This window comes from Rhodotorula graminis, assembly GCF_001329695.1.
Source record: "Rhodotorula graminis WP1 unplaced genomic scaffold RHOBAscaffold_8, whole genome shotgun sequence".
In the NCBI taxonomy this organism is placed as follows: domain Eukaryota; kingdom Fungi; phylum Basidiomycota; class Microbotryomycetes; order Sporidiobolales; family Sporidiobolaceae; genus Rhodotorula; species Rhodotorula graminis.
In genome coordinates, this window is record NW_017264935.1 from 1181932 (window position 1) to 1199833 (window position 17902).

At 68.6% G+C, this 17902-nt stretch overlaps 5 protein-coding genes and 1 non-coding gene across 6 annotated transcripts; 3 read left to right on the forward strand and 3 right to left on the reverse strand.

Moving 5' to 3' along the window:
* Positions 1-3720: 3720 nt before the first annotated feature.
* On the reverse strand, positions 3721-7761 carry RHOBADRAFT_54360 (uncharacterized protein; the record flags this gene model as incomplete). The annotated part of the gene is made up of 10 exons (XM_018417272.1): positions 3721-4492; positions 4577-5139; positions 5205-5796; positions 5863-6086; positions 6150-6220; positions 6285-6361; positions 6440-6492; positions 6556-6569; positions 6938-7324; positions 7624-7761. The coding sequence occupies 10 exons, from the start codon at positions 7759-7761 to the stop codon at positions 3864-3866; spliced, it is 2748 nt and encodes a 915-aa protein (XP_018270603.1). The 3' UTR covers positions 3721-3863.
* Positions 7762-8393: 632 nt separating this feature from the next.
* Positions 8394-9675, reverse strand: RHOBADRAFT_45045 (uncharacterized protein; the record flags this gene model as incomplete). The annotated part of the gene is made up of 2 exons (XM_018414531.1): positions 8394-9121; positions 9183-9675. 2 exons carry the CDS (start codon positions 9673-9675, stop codon positions 8394-8396), a joined length of 1221 nt encoding a protein of 406 aa, XP_018270604.1.
* A 1269-nt stretch (positions 9676-10944) lies between these two features.
* On the reverse strand, positions 10945-11619 carry RHOBADRAFT_45046 (uncharacterized protein; the record flags this gene model as incomplete). Its single annotated transcript, XM_018414532.1, has 3 exons — positions 10945-11004; positions 11143-11522; positions 11601-11619. The coding sequence occupies 3 exons, from the start codon at positions 11617-11619 to the stop codon at positions 10945-10947; spliced, it is 459 nt and encodes a 152-aa protein (XP_018270605.1).
* Positions 11620-11818: 199 nt separating this feature from the next.
* Positions 11819-12933, forward strand: RHOBADRAFT_31970 (60S ribosomal protein L37; the record flags this gene model as incomplete). Its single annotated transcript, XM_018413007.1, has 5 exons — positions 11819-11821; positions 12433-12479; positions 12567-12655; positions 12730-12820; positions 12888-12933. 5 exons carry the CDS (start codon positions 11819-11821, stop codon positions 12931-12933), a joined length of 276 nt encoding a protein of 91 aa, XP_018270606.1.
* A 445-nt stretch (positions 12934-13378) lies between these two features.
* RHOBADRAFT_54361 (uncharacterized protein) lies at positions 13379-17021 on the forward strand (the record flags this gene model as incomplete). The annotated part of the gene is made up of 14 exons (XM_018417273.1): positions 13379-13446; positions 13524-13990; positions 14062-14168; positions 14240-14507; positions 14579-14668; positions 14738-15143; positions 15218-15518; positions 15605-15665; positions 15742-15795; positions 15860-16000; positions 16073-16180; positions 16244-16527; positions 16614-16736; positions 16815-17021. 14 exons carry the CDS (start codon positions 13379-13381, stop codon positions 16980-16982), a joined length of 2646 nt encoding a protein of 881 aa, XP_018270607.1. The 3' UTR covers positions 16983-17021.
* Positions 17022-17256: 235 nt separating this feature from the next.
* RHOBADRAFT_t69 lies at positions 17257-17347 on the forward strand. The gene has a single exon. It is a non-coding gene; the product is annotated as a tRNA-Pro (tRNA).
* The last annotated feature ends 555 nt before the right edge of the window (positions 17348-17902 follow it).

Sequence of the window (17902 nt, forward strand, 5' to 3'; positions counted from 1 at the left end):
GACGCCGCGCCTCCTCGACGGCGACGAGAACATACAGGACACGCCGCGCGTAGAGCACGAGCGGTCGCGCTTCGAGGGCTCGGCGCTCGAGGAGCGCACGCCGCGCCTGCCGTCCCTCCCGGCGCCAGGCGACGACCCTTCCTCGCTTGCGCCCGTGTCGCACCGCGCCCCGTCCACCTCGTCCACTACGTCAGTCTCGACCGCCGACTCGAGCTCGTCGTCCGGCTCGCTCTCGTCCGCCTCGGGCCACCCCTTTTCCTCGTCCCTCGACCGCTCTCCCGCCGCACCAGGTCCCCGGCGCCACCTCGCGCCCCGGCCGACGTTCGGCATCCCCGCCGTCGAGTACCCGCCCGACTCGGACCTGTCGGGCGACGACGAGTGGGCGCGCGAGGCGCGCAAGCGCGGCAGCAGCGCGAGCAGCTCGCTCGCGGGCGCCATGGCCGACCGGTGGCGGGGCAGCGACGCCGTGCCGCTCCCGGGCGTGCCCATGCTCGGCGCCGGCATTGCGCGTGCGGGCCCGGCGGGCTCGACGGGCTCGGCGACGAGGAGCGTGTCGGGCGCGGGAGGGGCGCGAGCGGGACCGGGCGAGCGAGGCGAGAGCGCCATGTCGGCGGCGGGCGTCGTCGGGCTCGGCGTCGAGGGCATGCCGCCACCCGTGCCCCTGCACGGCGCGGCATCGACGGCGGCGCCGGCAGGAGGCCGGGCCGAGAGCCCGGGCAAGAACGGCGGCGGCGTCAAGGGCAAAGGGTTCCCGCCGCCCGACAAGGACTACCAGTTCCCGAGCCCTGTCGCAGTGCGTCTCTCTCTCTCTCTTCCTCGAGCTCGAGGACCGCCGTCCGCCATCCAGACCTGACCTTGCTCGTCCTCCCGCAGAGCCCGCGCGAGTCGCAGGACTTGACCAAGGCGGCGGCTGGCAACCTCGACGGCGGCGCGCCACAAGACCCTCAACGGTCCGTCCTCTCTCCTCTCTCGTGCTCAAACCCGAGTCCTGCCCTTTCTGACCCCAGATGCACCCGCAGGCTCTTCCAGCAGCTCGCGTCCAAGCCCAGTCGCCGCGGCCGCGAGTTCGCCCTCTCGCTGTCCAACTATCAGCCGTTCACCTCGTCGACGCACCTGTCGGCCTCGCCCTTGATGCCCGACCCGATCTCGCCGACGTCGGTCATCCCCGACCCGATGTCGGCCCTCGTCTTCCCTCAGCAGCCGACGTCGTCCGCCTCGTCGACCCGGCAGGCGACGCCGCCGGCGCCGAGCGCGCAGACGATGGTCAAGTCGGCGTCGACCGAGTCGGGCGACTCGTTGGCGTCGTCCGCCGCCGCGAGCAGCTACCACTCGCCCTTGTCGATGCGCCGCGCCCTGAGCGCCATGGACGGCAGCGGGAGCGACATCTTTCCCTCGGCGCCACGCGTCCCTGCGCTCCCTGCGTCGATGCACCCGTCGAGCCGCATCCTCGCCAAGCTCGACTCGCTCCTCGCGGCGTCCGAGGAGGCCCTGCCTGGGCACGGGCCCAGCCCGCTCGACTCGCCGCCGCGCAAGCTCCTCCTCCACGCGCCCGTCCTCCAGGTCGTCAACGCCAACACGGTCAAGGACCGGCACCTGTTCCTGTTCACCGACGTGCTCGTCATCGCCAAGCCCATCATCGAGGACCACCCCTTGACGGGCGAGCCGCTCCCGCCGACGCTCGACAGCCACTTTGTCGTCAAGTCGATCGTCGAGTGCCGCGACGTCAAGCTGTCGGCTGTCGAGGAGCCTGCCGACGAGGCGTCGCCGAACAGCAGCGGCGGGCCCAAGAAGCGCCACCCGCTCCTCGTCGCGTTCGTCGACCGGTTCGCCAACGACCCGGCGCGCGCCATCGCCGCTCTCGTCCAGAAAGGCGGCCTGAGCAACGACGGCCCGACGATCGCCAACCTCCTGTTCCGCAACACGGACCTGAACCGCAACCAGCTCGGCGCCTACCTCGCCAACCCGAAGCACGGCAGCGTCCTGCGCGCCTTCGTCGAGCGCTTCCGGTTCGCCGGCGTCCGCATCGACGACGCCGTGCGCCTGTTCCTCATGAGCGTGCGCCTGCCGCACGCGAGGCCGGCGGCCGAGCACGTCCTCGAGGTGCTCGCCGAGAGCTGGACCGAGACGAACGGCTCGACCGGGTTCGACCCGTCCTTGACGCTCGCGCTCGTGCGGCAGCTCCTCGTCCTCAGCGACTCGATGCACGCCGACCGAGACGGCGAGCACGATGACGGGCGCTTCTTCGCCGACTCGCCCTCTTCCGCACCGTGCGTCCCCAATTTCGCTCCTTCCCTTTTTCGCTCGCGAGCCCGGTCCTGACCCGCTCCTCTCTTCCGCAGACCCAGCGTCGACGACTTTATCGCCCAGTTCCGCTCGTTCGACACGCGCGCCGTCGTGCCCGAGGACCTCCTCACGCGTGTCTACACGTCGGTTCGGCGCGAGCGCATCGAGCACGCGTCGGACAACTCGATCTTTAGCATGACGCCCGACATCGAGGCGACCATGGTGCCCGGCAAGCTGCCAACGCGGCTCACGTACCGCACGCCGAGCGAGGTCTTCACCATCTCGATCCCCGAGCCCGACCCGCGCTTCACCATCAAGCTGCACGGCACGGACCTCCAGTTCGACCCGCCCGTCCTGTCGTTCGCCCGGAGCAAGAGCCAGTCGTTCCGCGTGACGGGCACGGCGCTCGGCGTGCGCGTCATGCTCCTCATCAAGCGCGGCGCCACGCTCCCCGGTACCAGGGCCTGCCGCTCAACAAGGCCTTCTCGGTCGAGCGCGGCTTCATGCAGCACACGTTCCAAGTCTCGTTCACCAACCACCTCGACGTCAAGCGCAAGTACATGTTCTCGTGCGCGTCCGCTGGGAGCCGCCACCAGTGGCTGCGCCTCCTGCGCGAGCGCATCAGCGCGTCGGCCAACTCGGCGCAGGCGCCCGCCTCGACCGACGACCCGACTCTCACCGCCGCCCGCACGGCGAGCATCCACGCCCTGCGTGACGTCCTCCTCCCGTCCGACGAGCCGGCGCCGCTCGTTCCCTCGGCCGCACCTTCGCCTCGACCCAACGCCGCAGCGCCGCAGCGCTTCGGGCAGCCCGTCGCGCCTCCTCCTCGCACGACGGGCGGCCGCCTCGGCACGCCGACGCGGGCCGGGCTCATGCTCGCGCGCAGCAACAGCGTGAGCCGCCTGTACCCGGCCCAGTTCAAGCATGAGGCCGACCTCGGCGCGGCGGGACGAGCGCGCGCCGCGAACGGCGCAGCGGCAGCGGCGCAGGGCACGAGGGACGAGCTCGAGGGCGCGAGGAGCGTGCACGGGCGGTTCCTCAAGACGGGCAGGGAGCTCGTCCTCACGACCGAGCAGAACAGCCTCCTCCCGCTCTTGCTCTCGTTCCTGAACATCGGCCTCGAGGTGCGTCTCCTTCTCTCTCTCTTTCTTTCCTCGTACGAGACGAGCATCGACCTGACGTACGTCGTCGTCGCAGGCTGCGCCGCACCCGATGTCGCTCCAAGGCTCGGCGTTCCAGCTCGCGCCCCTCGACGGCAACTCGACGCCTTTCCCGCTCCCCTCCTTCATCGCGCCCGGTACGGCTCTCTGAGCGAGCGCTTCCCTTGTTGTCACCCTCTCCGTTTCGTGCATCGCCATTTGTAGATTGTGCCACTTTCGCAAGGCCCGTCTTCCTCCTTCTCGTCCTTCTTCTTCTCGAGGTCCGAGAGCACGACAAGGAGAGGCAAGCGCAACCGACGGTGCAAGTACAAAGATGCTAAGAGTGTCTACGGCTTGGCGAGAGAGGTAAAGGAGAGAAAGAGAGAGAGAGGAGAAGGGAGGTCGACGCGAAAGAAAGGAAAAGGAAGGGCGCCCTCGCTCTCAACCCATGAGCTCGTGCTCCTCCTCGTCAATCGCCTGCCGGTTCCGGTCCTCGTCCGTCACCTCCTCACCGACCTTCCTCCACCCGACCCTACCCTCGACGCTGCCGCTCGCACCCAGGCCCGGGCTCGCGCTGCGGCTGTGCTCGCCCTCGCGGTTCATCGCCGGCGCGAAGCTGTCGCTCACGCTCCCCTGATGCGACGGGGCGCGCGACGACGCCGCCGACGCGCTGCCGTTGGGCGATGCGGCGCGGTGGAAGCCGAACCCGCCCGTGGCCGACTGCGGGCTCAAGAGCGCCGAGTCGCCCGCGGCAAAGTGGACGACCTCGTGGTCGGCGGTGCCGTTGCCGTTGCCGCCGGCGACGATGGTGCCGCTCCTCGAGCGCGAGAAGGACGCCGGGCGCGAGCTCGAGGCCGACGAGAACGAGGCGCCGCCGGCGCTCGGCTCGCGGCTCTTGCCCTTGCGGTCCGAGAACGACGACGACGGGTACGGCGGCCACGACGCGCCGGGCAGGAGCTCCGAGTCGTCCCAGGTCGAGGGGAACCCGAGCGACGAGCGGTCCCACGAGCCGGGCGCGCCGGGAACGCCCTCGTGCGCCCAGCCGACCGAGGCGAGCGTGAGGCCGGCGGCTGCGTAAAGTGCGTGTAGGACATTGTCAGGGAGAGGCTCTTGAAGGAGAATGGAAGAAGGGAGAGAGAGAAAGAGAGACGCACCTCGGATGAAGATGGAGCCGTCCATGAGCTCGGAACCGGGGAGCGAGCTCGTGAACATGCCCTTCTGGCTCGTGCCAAAGTGCTGCGCCGCGTAGTACAGCGAGCGGACGACCTTGGTCGCGTGCTCGTCGTCGTGGTCGACGGCGCTCGCGAGGACGCGCATCCACGGGTTCGAGCCGTCGTCCTGGTCGTGCGGCGACGAGCTCGAGTCGGCGTCCGGCGCCGGGAACGGCTGGGCGTGCATCGCCTTGGGCGTTGCGGGCGACTCGACACCGCCGTCTGCGCTCGTCGACGGGTCCTCGGGGTCGTGGCCCTTGTTGTGGCGGTTCTCGTCGAGCGCGCGGCGGACGGCGGTCGTCGACGGCGGCGACGACACGGGCGGCGGCCGGGGGTACGGCGTCGCGGCCATGAGCGTGTCGGCGACGTGAAGGTCGGGGCGACCGCGCGAGACCCAGTAGGCGACGAGGATGCGGAAGTGCGAGGTGAGGAGGTACGGGCGCAGGTGGGGCGAGATGGCCTCGAGGAGCGGCGGGAGGAAGAGGACGCTCGTCAGGCCGTGCATGCTGCGTAAAGCGTCGAGTCAGTGCGGGTCGCGGGAAAGGAAGGGAGCGAGGGAGAGAGGACGCACAGGAAGAAGTCGAGCTTGACGTCCTTGTACCCGGGCCGGCTCGACGCGGCGTGGATGACGGTCGCCATCCAGAACAGCTCCTCGCACTTCTCGACGCACTCGGCCCATTCGGGCGTGACGCCCGTGAGCTTGGGCTTGGTCCCGCTCGGCGCCTCGGCGTCCTCCCACGCGGCGGCGCGCTCGTTGCTGAACCGCCACTCCTCGCACCACTGGACGATGCGGCTCGCGCGATTGCGCAGGACGGCGTCGAGCTTGGGGAAGTCGTCGAGGGTGCACGCACGCCCGGGCGCGAGCGCCTCGTCGTGCAGGATGCGCGACAGGATCGTGAAGCCCGAGAGGCCGACGCGCGGGAACCGCTTGTCCCTCGGGAGGGCGGCGGCCGTCGCGGCGAACGAGATGCGTGGCGAGGCGACGTTCTGCCCGCCAAAGTACGTGTAGACCGAGGTCGACGGGATGGACGACGTGAAGCCGAGCGACAGGAAGGCCGACGACAGGGTCGACTGGAGCTGCGACGGCTTGGGCGGGCAAGGCGGCCACTCTTCCGGGAAGAGCGGTGCCGCCTTGGCCTGGTGGACGGCGCACTGGGCGAGACCTGCGACGTCGAGAGAGTGAGCGACCTCGTCTGGAGAAAAAGGGGGAAAGGGGCGGCGGGACGCACCCTCAGCGACGTGCGCGTCGAGGCCAAACTCGATGCCGTGACCGATGTGGATGAGCGGGTGGATGGCGCCGCTCACGGCTCGAGCGAGCATCTGGCCGTCGCCGCCGAACAGGAAGCGCTCGAGGACCGGGATCGCGCTCGACTTGCGGCCGGCGTAGGCGCTCGAGGCAGGCGGCAACGGGGCGATGAGGCGGTGGAAGAAGGCGAGGTAGTTCGGGTAGTACCTGCGAGAGGCAGAGAGCGTCACGGCGGACCCTCGGGTCAAGATGGGAGAGAAGAGGACGGACTGCTCGTCGCCGAGGTGGTCGGTCCAGTTGGCCTCGGTGATCTGCTCTGGTGCAAGAGGCGGCATGGGCTTCTGCGAGAGCGTGGAGACGCGTGAGCGTCGCTCGGCTGGACGAGACGAGGGAGAGTGGGCGCACAAAGGCGGTCTCGTGGTGGAGCTTGTAGATGTCCTCGAGGAGGGCCGGGCTCGCGCCGAGCGAGTACGAGGCGAGTACTGTGGCAGGATCGCCGAGTCGTCAGTAACCCGTCTGCCCGCAAATGATGAGACGAAGAGGGAGAACGGGGAGCTCACGGTGATGCGAGCAGTGGTTGTGGAAGCCCTTGTCGTTGAAGAAGGTGTGCGACCTGCGGGTCCAGGGAACCGGGTCAGTCGCATCTCTGGCGGACAGGGCCGTCGCCTCGACGTACCGGATGTGGTTCTCCTGCGCGAGGAGGAGAAAGAGGAGGAGTCAGTGGCTGCTCGAGGCGTGTGCGGGCGGGTTGGCCATGCTCGGCGCCTGCGCATCGTGTAGACAAGCGACTCTGACGCTCGGCTCGTTCCCCTGCGCCTGCGCCCGAGGCCCGATGCGCGCTCCCCCACCTCGACCTCGCGCCGCGGTCCTGCCGACGCCGAGGACGCGACGCTGCACGGCGGGTCCAGCTCGTCCGGCCCAGCTGTGCCTCGCCCAGAACGCTGTCCACCTGCCGACGAGCGGCACGAGAACGGCCGAGCCCGCTCCCGACCGTCGTCACAGCCTCCGTCGGGCGCGCGGTCGAGGGGAGGGAGAGAGGGGGAGAGAGGGGGACGCACCTCGAGGCACCTGCGGACCGTGTCGGTGCTGGCAGCCGTGATGCCGCCGAGACCGCCCGTGTTGCCCTTTGTCGGGGGAGCCATTGCGCCAAAGAGCTGGAGCGGGTCGACGTGGTGGTGTTGCGGGGCGTAGTGGTGCTCGGGGCCGGCGGCGGGAGGGCGAGTCTCGACGGGCGAGCGCGAGCGCGGGCTGGTCGGCTGCGAGGGGCTCGGCGAGACGGGCAAGGGCGGGTAGGCGTGGCCGGGGCCCGTCGCGAGGCCAGAGTGCGGCGGCGAGTGGGACGGCGACGACGAGGCGGGCGAGGGCGAGTGGAAGGTCGGGAGGAGCGTGTCGCTCGGCTTGCGCGTGTGGCGCGTCGGGAACGGTGCCATGGTGGTGCTCGCGGACTGTGGCACGCACAGCGAGAGGGTGAGGACAGAGGGAAGGAGTGACGCTGCTTCCCGAGCCGGCGCTTGGCTTGCCTCTTCCCTCGCCCGCGCTCTCGCTCCTGCGCCAAACAGCCCCCTGCTTGCTTGCACCTCTGTGCGACCGCTCTGCGCGGGCGCGCGACCAGAGCCCACGCGCTGCGCGGCCCGCTCTTCCCCTCGTCGACCGCGCGCGACCCTCGCTTCCCTCGTCGCAGCACCTCGCTCTGCGCGCTTGCTGTGTCTCTAGACTCGCTCACAGCTGCTCTCTGTGGGCGCACAGCTCCTGCTCGGCCGCAGCGCGCGAGGTGGACGGCCGGGTCCGCCTCTCGCTCGTCCCTGCGGCCCGCTTCTTCGCCCTGCTCGCTCGAACTGGGCGAGGCCCGGTCCATCTCGGCGCGCAGCCGCACCTCGGTCATGCGCACCGGGACGTCAAGAAGTGCGACCCACGTCTGCCCTGCTTTCCTCCCCTCGGCTCTGTCCTTCGACCAACTCGACCGTCTCGCGCTCGCCCTCGCCGTCACCCACGCCAACCGTCGCTCACAGCAGCACGCTCGACTCGACGAGACGCCTCACCTCTGGCTTCGTGGGCGCCGACGCTGCCGCAGACGCGCTCGCCTCGGCTCGAGGACGTCGCCAGTGCGACGCACGATCTTGTCGGCGGCGCGCAGCTCGACACTCACGAGCGCGCAAACACCGACACACTCCGAGCGACGTGAGCTGCGAGGACGAGCTTCAGGCAGAACGTGTCGCGAGGACCGGAGGAGGCTGTAGAGACCGACTGCAACTCTGTTGCCGACGTTCACGAGCCGCCGAGCGCGTCGCACTCACGGCTCTGCCGCCGTCTCGACCTTTATCAGGCTCAAGAAGCATTCTGCTGGCGAGAGCGAGAGAGAAAGAGAGACCGCCAGGCTGCCGCATCGCTCGAGAGCTCGCGACCGAGCCGACCTTCTCAAACTCGCACTCTCGGAACGCTCGCGACGAGGGAACGACGGCACTATAAGCGGGTTGCAAATCTGGGAACGACACTGATACTCCTCTCGACCTCGCACTACGTCGCCCCCTGCCGCCCGACCCTCGTCGCCCCCTGCCGCCCGACCCTCGTCGCCGTGGCGCGCTCGCGCAGGAACGCCGCGAGGTGCCGCGACGCGCCGCCGCGCTCGTCTGGGTCGAACGCTCTCACCTCGACACCGCGCGCCTTGAGCGACTCCTTGAGCGCCTGCTGCGCCGCCGTGGCGGCCATCGACGGCGTTTGCGACGGGGCCCAGAGCTCGCGCGGGACGAAGACGAGCTCGAGGTCCGGGAGCGCCGCCAGCACGGCGCTCAGCTTGGTGAGGCGGGCGAGACGGGGCTCGACGTCGTCGGCGGCAAGGACGTCGACGCGGTCGATGCGGACGTAGGTGCGGCGCGGCGACGGCGTGACGGGACGCGTGTTGGTCGAGTCGAGGTTGATGCACCACAGGACGGGCAGGGAGGGCGGGAGGTCGAGGATGGGGATGAGACAAGACGTGTCCGACCCGGCCTTGGTGTCCTCGCCGATCTCGAGGGACTCGAGCTGCCCGAGCAGGTCGGTCGTCGCGAGCGAGGGGGGCGACGGCTTCTTCTTGACCATGATGTCGCCGATCGACAGGTGGCGCAGTGCGGGCATGCTCTTCTTGGTGAGGAGCCAGCACTGCTTCGTGTTGACCATGTTGAGGTTGAGGGACACGAGGGAGGGAAAGGTGAGGCGCGGCGAGGAGGTGCAGAACGCCTGGTTGGCGACATCGAGGTGGGCGAGAACTGCAAGGTGAAAGGGTGAGGCTCTATCTCTCGAGTATTTGAGGGAACGGGCAGGACGTACGATCGAAGTTGGGGAGGTAGCTGAGGTCGAACGTGGCCGTGCCGGAGAGGACGACCTCGTTCAGGGCGGGAAAGACCGTCGCCCACTCCGCCCCGGTCGCGCGCAGCTGCTCGATCGTCTTGGACGTCGTCTGCGCGAGGACGAGCTTGCGGCACCGGCGTGCTCGCGGCCTCGTCACCTGGAAGACGTCCAAGATCTGCTGCGTCGACGCCTCGACCTCGTCGGGGAACTTGCCGTACACCGCGTCGACGAACGGCTGGCACAACAGCCTGAAGAGGCGGCAAGTGGAGCGGACGGCGAGGAGGTTGTGCGAGTCGTCGAGCGGGTCGGGTTGCTGGACGTCGCCGAGAAGGGTGATGGTGGTGGGCGGGCAGACGTGCGCGATGATCATGTTGAGAACCTCGTAGGAGAGGCTGTCGAGCAGGCTGGCGTCGTCTGTGGCCGAGGTGGATGCCGCGCGGGCCGCCGGGACAGGCTGAGCAACCCCACTCATGGTTGATCGAGCCCGACGACTCGGAGGGCGGAGGTGGCGGCGACGAGGGAGGTGATGAGAGGCTGTTGCCGACGTGTCGAGCGTGTCAGTAGTCCTTCTGCGCAACTGGGCGAGCGCAGGGCTGGTAGAGCGAGCTGTGCGACGCACCTGAGCCTCGATCAACCGAGGTGGGGGGAGATGAGGCGAGTCGGGGCGGATGGTGCTCGAAGTGGAGCGAGGTGGCGGCGAGGGTGGTACTGAGGATGCCGAGGCTGGTGTGCTGGACGCTGCACACGTGCAGGTACGGCTGCAGCTGCTCGTGCGGAGGAGGAAGCCGAACAGGAGGGCGACGAGGCGAGTCGAGGGGACGGGGAGGGCGCTGGCGCGTGTGCGGGTGCGGGCGAGTGGCGCGGTAGGCTGATGTGAGGTGCACAGAGGTACTGGACTGGCTCTGGCCCGCTGCACGAGGTGGAGAGAGGGAGCTCGCCTTCGTCGTCGTCGCCGCTCCTCTCCCTCTTGTTCCGCCTCGGCCCCGCTCTCGACTGCATCAGCAGCAGCTCGTACAGCTCACGCGGTCGCCTGTGTGCTCTCTTGGGGCCTCCTGCTGGCCCAGCCCTCCCTACAGCTGTGGACGCTCTTCCTCGACCTCGCCTCCCGACTTCACGCTCCTCGCTCGCCGGCTTCTCTCGAATGAGCCCGCCCTAGCCTGCTTCCGGCGACTGGACGACCCAGCTGCGACCTCGCTAAACGCCTGGTGGCGGCAGAGGACCGCTCGTCCCTGCCCGCATCCGCCGCTAAGCTGGCGAGGGTCGCCTCGACGGTTGAGAGGTCGTCGCGGCGTGCGACAGATCGAGGCTGTAGCAGACAGCGCAGACGCAGAACGCGTTCATGGTCACGCCGACGACGCGCACAGCCGGGTCGAGAGCGGAAGAGAGTCCGAGAGTGCAAAAGAGCCCGAGAGCGACGCGAGGCGCAAGCCGAGTGGCGGTGCTCGCGCAACGTTCGCCGCGTCCCTCGCGAGCTCGTGCGACCGAGAGCGGAAGGCTGGAAGCAGAGAGCGAAGGCTGGAAGCAGAGAACGAGCAACGAGCCAGTGAAAGAGAAGCGGCGAAGGGCAGAGCGGCTCGCTCGGACCTCGACGACGACTGGCGACATCAGCGGCGGGTGCGACGACGCGGATGAAGCTGACGACGGAGAAGCGAGGAGCCGATCGAGCCGAGCTCTCTCTCGCTCTCCTTCTGGGGGAGGTGGGGCAGATCATTCCAGTCGACGACGACGGACGACGACACGATTACTCGTGGAGGTACGTCAGGCCGCACTTGCCGCAGTACTGGCGGTTCTTGTGGGCAGCCTGTCGTACGCGAGAATCGAGGAGGTGCGACGCGAGGAGGAGGAGAGGGAGCGTGGGACGGAGGAGGAGGAGGGGAGGGTCAGTTCTTGGCGTCGTAGACGACGGTGTCGCTCGACAAGGAGGCGAGAGGGGGCGCACCATGAAGACACCGGCGCCGCAGGTCTCGGCCGGGCACTCGCGCCTGAGGCGCTTGATCTTGCCGTCCGAGTCGACGCGGTAGTACTTGAGGACGGCCATCTTGACCGGCTTGCGCTTGTGCTTGATCTTCTTCGGGGTGGTGTACGTCTTCTTCTTGCGCTTCTTGGCCATGCCGCCGCGAAGGCGCAGGACGAGGTGGAGGGTCGACTCCTTCTGGATGTTGTAGTCCGAGAGGGTGCGGCCGTCCTCGAGCTGCTTGCCGGCAAAGATGAGGCGCTGCTGGTCGGGCGGGATGCCCTCCTTGTCCTGGATCTTGGCCTTGACGTTGTCGATCGTGTCGGACGACTCGACCTCGAGGGTGATGGTCTTGCCCGTGAGGGCTGCGGACGGACGGACGAGAGGTGGGTGAGCGAGGGACGGGGGTGGGGCAAGGGGGACAGAGAGGAGGGAGGACGCACTCTTGACGAAGATCTGCATCGTGACCTACGCCTACACAAGGGTGCCTTTGTGGTCCTAGGAGGAGGTGGAGAGCAAGAGGGAGGCGAGCGCGAGCGGCGAGGCAGACTTTGGCGGCGCGCGCTTGGTCCGAGCCGTCTCGCCGCCTCGCCGCCTCGCCTCCCCCGGCCTCTCGTCTCCTCGTCTTCTCGCAGGCCAAACCCCCCTCTCCGACGCGACAATGGTAAGCCCGCCACCTCGCACCACCCTCCCGCAACCCGCCCCCGACCCCTCGAACGACCCGAGGCCGGCGAGCGAGCCATGCCCCCGTCCTCGCTCTCTCGCAAAGTTGGAGCGCAACCCGGCGCACAGCCCCACTCGCGCTCTCGTGGAGGACGGCACGGGCAGGTGGGACCAGGACGGCCCAAGGAGCGGCAGCAGGGGCGCGCACGGGGCACTCGGGACGCGGCGACGACGCCCGAGCAGCAGCAGCAGCTTCCCACCTCGACCTCCTCGACCTCGTCCGCCTCGACGCCTCGACAACCCGCCTCTGAGCGCACGCCATTTGCGCCACTCCCTCCCACGCCTCTCGCTCGACCCGGCCACCAGGTCGCCCGCCCGGCTCGAGGCCGCGACGACATGCTGCCCCGCCAAGCGCGACCACCCACATTCGCACCTCGACCTCCCCTCGCCTTGCCGCCCTCCCCACATGTCCCAGCAAGCTGCTGCTGCCGCAACACGTCGCAGGGTTGGAGAGAGGAGGAGCAGGACGGCGCGAGGATCGGGAGCGGGCGAGGTCGACGACCCAGGCGCCTCGAGGCCCGACGCTGACCCACTCCTCCTTGCGCCCCACAGACGAAGGGTACCACCTCGTTCGGTCTCCGCCACACCAAGAGTCACACGTGCGTCCAACGCTCTCTTTGCCCGTGCTTCGAGACAAGCCGCGCTCCTGTCTCGCGAGCACCCGGTTGACCCTCGTGGTCCCACAGTCTGTGCCGTCGCTGCGGCCGCCGCTCGTTCCACAAGCAGCACAAGTCGTGCGCTTCGTGCGGCTACCCCGCGGCCAAGCTCCGCTCGTGTGCGTCCCCCTCTCAGCCTCGTCCGGCCCTCGCGCGCCGTCGTGCTCACCTCGCCTTCTCCCTCGCCGCGCAGACGAGTGGGGACAGAAGGCCAAGCGCCGCCACACCACTGGCACTGGCCGCATGCAGCACCTGAAGGGCGTCTCGCGCCGCTTCAAGAACGGGTGCGTCGTCGTCGCCGTCCTCGTTCCTCCCCTGGGCCCGGCCCTGACGACCTTCCTCGCGCCGCAGCTTCCGCGAGGGCACCACCGCCACCCGCAAGGTCAAGGCGGAGTAAGCTCCTCCGTCCTTGTGAGCCTCTCTGCCCCCTTGGTCCCGACCCCACCCTCCCTCTCCCCGCCTCGACCTTTCGCGCTCCCATCTCTCCCTCGACCTTCCCTCTCGCCCTGTCCGGCACCACCATCCTCCGCCCGCTCCTCTCCCTTTGGCGAGCCTGCATCTCTCGGTGCGCGTGGAGCCTGTCGGACGGGGTACCTGGGCGGGACGCGGTGGGGGAGAGCGCGGCGTTGGTCGACGGCAGGACTCGGGCGGGCGTGTTGGAACGGAACGAGGAGCGAGGAGCGAGCGGGACGTTTGGGTTGAAACCGGGGTCGTTGTTGTCGCTCCGTGTGCTGCACAGCCCTGCGAGAGAGAGCGAGAGCGACTGGATCGAACTTGTCGTGTCGCCGCAAGTCCTCGCGCTTGCCCTCGCTCCACCGGCTCCCGCTCGCCCGCCAGCGCGGATGCCTGCTGCCCATGACGCGCCGACGAGCTACTCCGACCAGTACACTGCGCCTCCCAGGCCCAACGGGTGAGCTCCGCGCTCTCGTCCTCCCCCTCCCCTCCCCGCCGAGCTCTCGTCGCTGATGAAGTTGCCGTCCGTCACAGCCCTTCCCGCTCGCCGAGCACGACCGAGTACTTGCGCGACTTTCCCTCGTTCCCGTCGCACCTGTTCGCCGCGCCGCGCGTCTCGTCCTCGTCCTCGACCTCGCCCTCTCCTCCAACCCCCATCTCGGCTCGTCGCGCCGTCCAACCCGACGACCGCCGCAGCGCCAAGCCGCACGCCGACCCAGCCTCTCTCTCCGCAAGCGGCTCCACCATCGACTGGACGCACTGCTACGCCCTCGAGCGAGCGCGCAAGGCGCACCTCGCCGCCCTCCCCGGCCTGCACGGCGTCGTCGCGCGCACGTGGGACGCCGGTCGCCCCTGGGTCGCTGTCGTCCTCGTCGGCGTCCTCACGGGCGCGGTCGCGAGCGGCCTCGACATCCTCAGTGCGTGGCTGAGCGACCTGAGGACGGGCAAGTGCACCGACATGTGGTGGATGAGCAAGGGCTTGTGCTGTGCCGGGCTCGATCGTGCGTCCCTCGTTTCTCTGTCACCGTCCTCGAGCCACGTACCTGATGCCGGCCAAGGCCCCCGTCCGCAGCAGGTGAGCAGTGTCGGGCGTGGATGACGTGGGGCGAGATTGCGGCAAAGGAGGGTCACGTCGTCGCGAGGGCGCTCGCACAGTACAGCGTCTACATGGCGACAGCGGTGCGCTCGACTTTCTCCTCACGCAGCAGACGCCGTCGAGGAAGGGCCACTGATTATCCAGGCGCGCGCAGGTCCTGTTCGCCCTCACCTCGTCCGCCTTCGTCAACATCTTTGCGCCGTTCGCCTTCCACACGGGCATCCCCGAGATCAAGGTCCTCCTCGGCGGCTACGTCATGCGCGGATTCCTGTCGCCCATGACGCTCCTCATCAAGTCGCTCGGCCTCCCGCTCGCCGTCGCGAGCGGCCTCAGCCTCGGCAAGGAGGGTCCGCTCGTCCACGTCGCGTGCTGCATCTGTGACCTCGTTCTGCGGCCTTTCGAGGCCCTACGGACCAACGGCGGTGCGTCCCTGTCGTTCCCTTTCGCCCTCAGGCGGGCCGAACGAGCGCTCACAGAGTGCTTCCTCCCGCAGCACGGCATCGCGAGATTCTGTCGGCGGCAGCAGCTGCCGGCGTCTCGGTGGCTTTTGGCGCTCCACTCGGCGGCGTTCTCTTTTCTCTCGGTGCGTCGTTGTCTTTCACTGCCGGTCCCGCCAAGAGCACGTACTGACCCTCGCTCCCGACGCGCGCAGAGGAGATCTCGACCTTCTTCCCCGGCTCGACCTTGTGGCAGTCGTTTGTGTGCGCCATCGTCGCCGCTGTCACACTCCAGTACATCGACCCGTTCAACACGGGCAAGCTCGCCCTGTTCCAAGTGACGGCGTCGCAGGTCTGGCGCGGGTTCGAGCTCGTGCCGTGGCTCCTCCTCGGCGTCGCCGGCGGCATCTGGGGCGCCTGGTTCATCCACATCAACGAGGAGTGGGAGCGCATCCGGCGCACGAGCGGGCTCCAGGACTGGCCCGTCACCGAGGTCGGCGTCCTCGCCCTCTTCACGGCCGTCGTCAGCTACCTCGTCGTCTTCATGCGGGTCCCGAGCGCCGAGCTCGTCGTCGCGCTCTTCCAGGACTGCAGTGGACCCGACGCTCATGGCCTGTGCGAGTGCGTCCCGTTCACTCTTATCTCGAGCGCGCCGAGCGACCTGACACCCTCCTCGTCACTCTCTCCCGCTGCAGCTCGTCCAAGACCTCGTCCATCGTTTTCCTCCTCCTCCTCGCCGCCTTCGCCAAGACCCTCCTCACTGCCGCCACGTTCGGCGCCTCGATCCCGGCCGGCGTCTTCCTGCCCTCGCTCACGGTCGGTGCCTGCGCCGGTCGCGCCGTCGGTCTCGTCATGGACGCGCTCCACAAGGCGCACCCGGCGAGCTGGGTCTTTGCCGACTGCCCGGCCGACGGTGGCTGTATCAACCCGAGCGTGTACGCCGTCATCGGCGCCGCGAGCGCGCTCGGCGGCGTGACGAGGATGACGATCAGCTTGGTCCGTCCGTCCTCACGAGGTCGTCGTGCCTTTTCTCGTTCGGCGTCAAAGACGGTCACTGATCCCTTCTCGCACGTCGCGCACAGGTCGTCATCCTGTTCGAGCTCACGGGCGCCATCGACATCGTCATTCAGCTCATGTTGGCCGGTGCGTCCCTCACTCTCTCTTTCTCTTCCTCGGCCGCCCCTCGACTCGGTCCTGACACACTCTCTCGTGTACTCAGTCATGGTCGCAAAGTTTACGGGCGACTACATCTCCAAGAACGGCATCTACGAGAGTGCGTCCAATCGCCCTCCCCCATCTTCTTCCTCGACGCCCTCCTCACGCCCACGTCCTCGCAGCCTGGATCAACCTGCGCAACTACCCGTTCCTCAACAACAAGCTCGACTATCGCCGCGACACGGTCCTCGCTCGCCACGTCATGACGCCCGTCGCCGAGCTTGCCTGCGTGTCGGACGAGGGGTGGGAGGTGGCACGGCTCGGTGCGTCCTCGCCCTCTCGTTCTCGCCTCGTCCCGAGGCGTCCGAAACCTGATGTCGTGCTCCGTATCGCAGAGGCGCTTCTTGACAAGGAGGACTGGCGAGGGTTCCCGGTCCTCAAGTCGATGCGGTCGAGGGTCATCTTGGGCTACATCGGTCGAGCCGAGCTACGGGAGGCGCTCGGTACGCCCGCCTCTTGCCTCGAACCGTCGCGTCCCACGCCTGACCTGCCTCGCGCGCCCGCAGACCACCTGCGTCACGTCTCGGAGGTCACGCCCGACACGCCGTGCTTCTTCGCCTCTGCCTCTCGCCCCCGACGAGGCACGCAAATCCCGATCCCGCACTCGCCCGCACACAGCCCAACGCAGCGCTGCAGCATGGCCGTCGACCTCGAGCGAGATCCTCGGCAAGTGGGCAACGGCGGGGGCCTCGGGCAAGAGTTCAACGGCGACGAGTCGGCGGCTACCTCGCTCGGCGCACTCGAGGGAGAAGGGCGAGCGTGGGTCAGCCTGGCGCCCTGGGTCGATGAGGTGCGTCTCCCTTTCGCTCTCTCTCTCTCGCGCCCTCGAAGCCGTCGAGCCCGTGCACTGACCCACCTTGAGCACCCCCTCGCCAGATCCCCGTCTGCATGTCCCAGGACACGCCGATGGAGCTCGTCGTGCAGATGTTTCAGCGCATCGGCCTGCGCTTCGTCCTCTTGACCCGGCAGGGCGCGCTCATGGGCCTCTTGACCAGGATGGTGCGCACCCTCTCTCTCCCTCTCGATCGTCCGCCCTGGTCCTGAGCCCTGACGCGCCCCCTTTCCGCACGCACGCAGGACCTCCACGCGCACATCTCGAGCGCAGAGAGGGCGCCCGACAAGGGTTACTCTACGCGCGAGGCGGCATCGGCGAGTTTGAGGAGCGAGAGGGAGGACCCGCCGCGGGCGAGCGAGGCGGCCTTGCTGGACGATCGAGGGAGCGTCGCGAGTGAGGGTCCCACATAGCGAGTGCCTCGTTGCAAATACAGTTGACGTGCCTCGAGGAAAGTGCGGTCCGAGCCCGACGAGAGCCGCGACGAGAGTTCCGCAGCTGCAGAAACAGCTGGCCGGTCTTGCGCGTCGCAGCCTGTCGGGTTCGTGCTGTTCGGTGAACGACCTGCGGATTCCTGGGGATCACACGGTGCAGCGAGGATAGCGGCCGGACCGGCTGGCGGTGGAATCGGTTTCGGAAAGGATGTGCTGGTTGTGGGTGTACAGGCGGGCTCGAGGTCATATCGAGGGCCTGATGGTCTAGAGGCATGATTCTCTCTTAGGGTCGGCGCAAGTCGACAATTTGGGAGAGGTCCCGGGTTCAATCCCCGGTTAGGCCCCCTCACTTTTTTTGGCGGCTCCGCGCAATCGTCCTGGCGCCAGACGCTTCAGCTTTTGCTGCTCCGCGGTAGAGCCCAGCTGTGCAGGTGTACAACGAGAAAGGAGAGGCGAACGGCGAGCGCGGACCCGGTTGGAGCGCAGGCTCGGACACGCACGAGCCTCTTCCTGGCATGGCCGTTCACAGCAGCACCGCCGACCAACCCACTCGTTTCCGACGAAGGAGGTCGGCTTGAGCAGGGCGGAGAGGGAAACGCGACCACTGCGCGGGTCCTTCGCACAGCAGCCACCCGACCTTCTCGAGCGCAGGAGGAGGAGCCCGCGGGCGCGTTCAAGCGCGATGTCACAGTATGCCCTCGCTTTCGACGTCCGATGCTCAGAGAGGCTCGGGAGCGACGGCCGACCGTCTCGAGCCAGAGGAAGGAGCGGGGCCGGCTCGACTGTCTGTGAGAAAAGTCACTCACGCGGAAGGAGGACAGGCTCACTCGGTCTCGCTTCGTCCTCTCGCCTGAGACGCTCAACGCGCGCAGAGAGAGTCATTTGACAGGTTCAGGCTC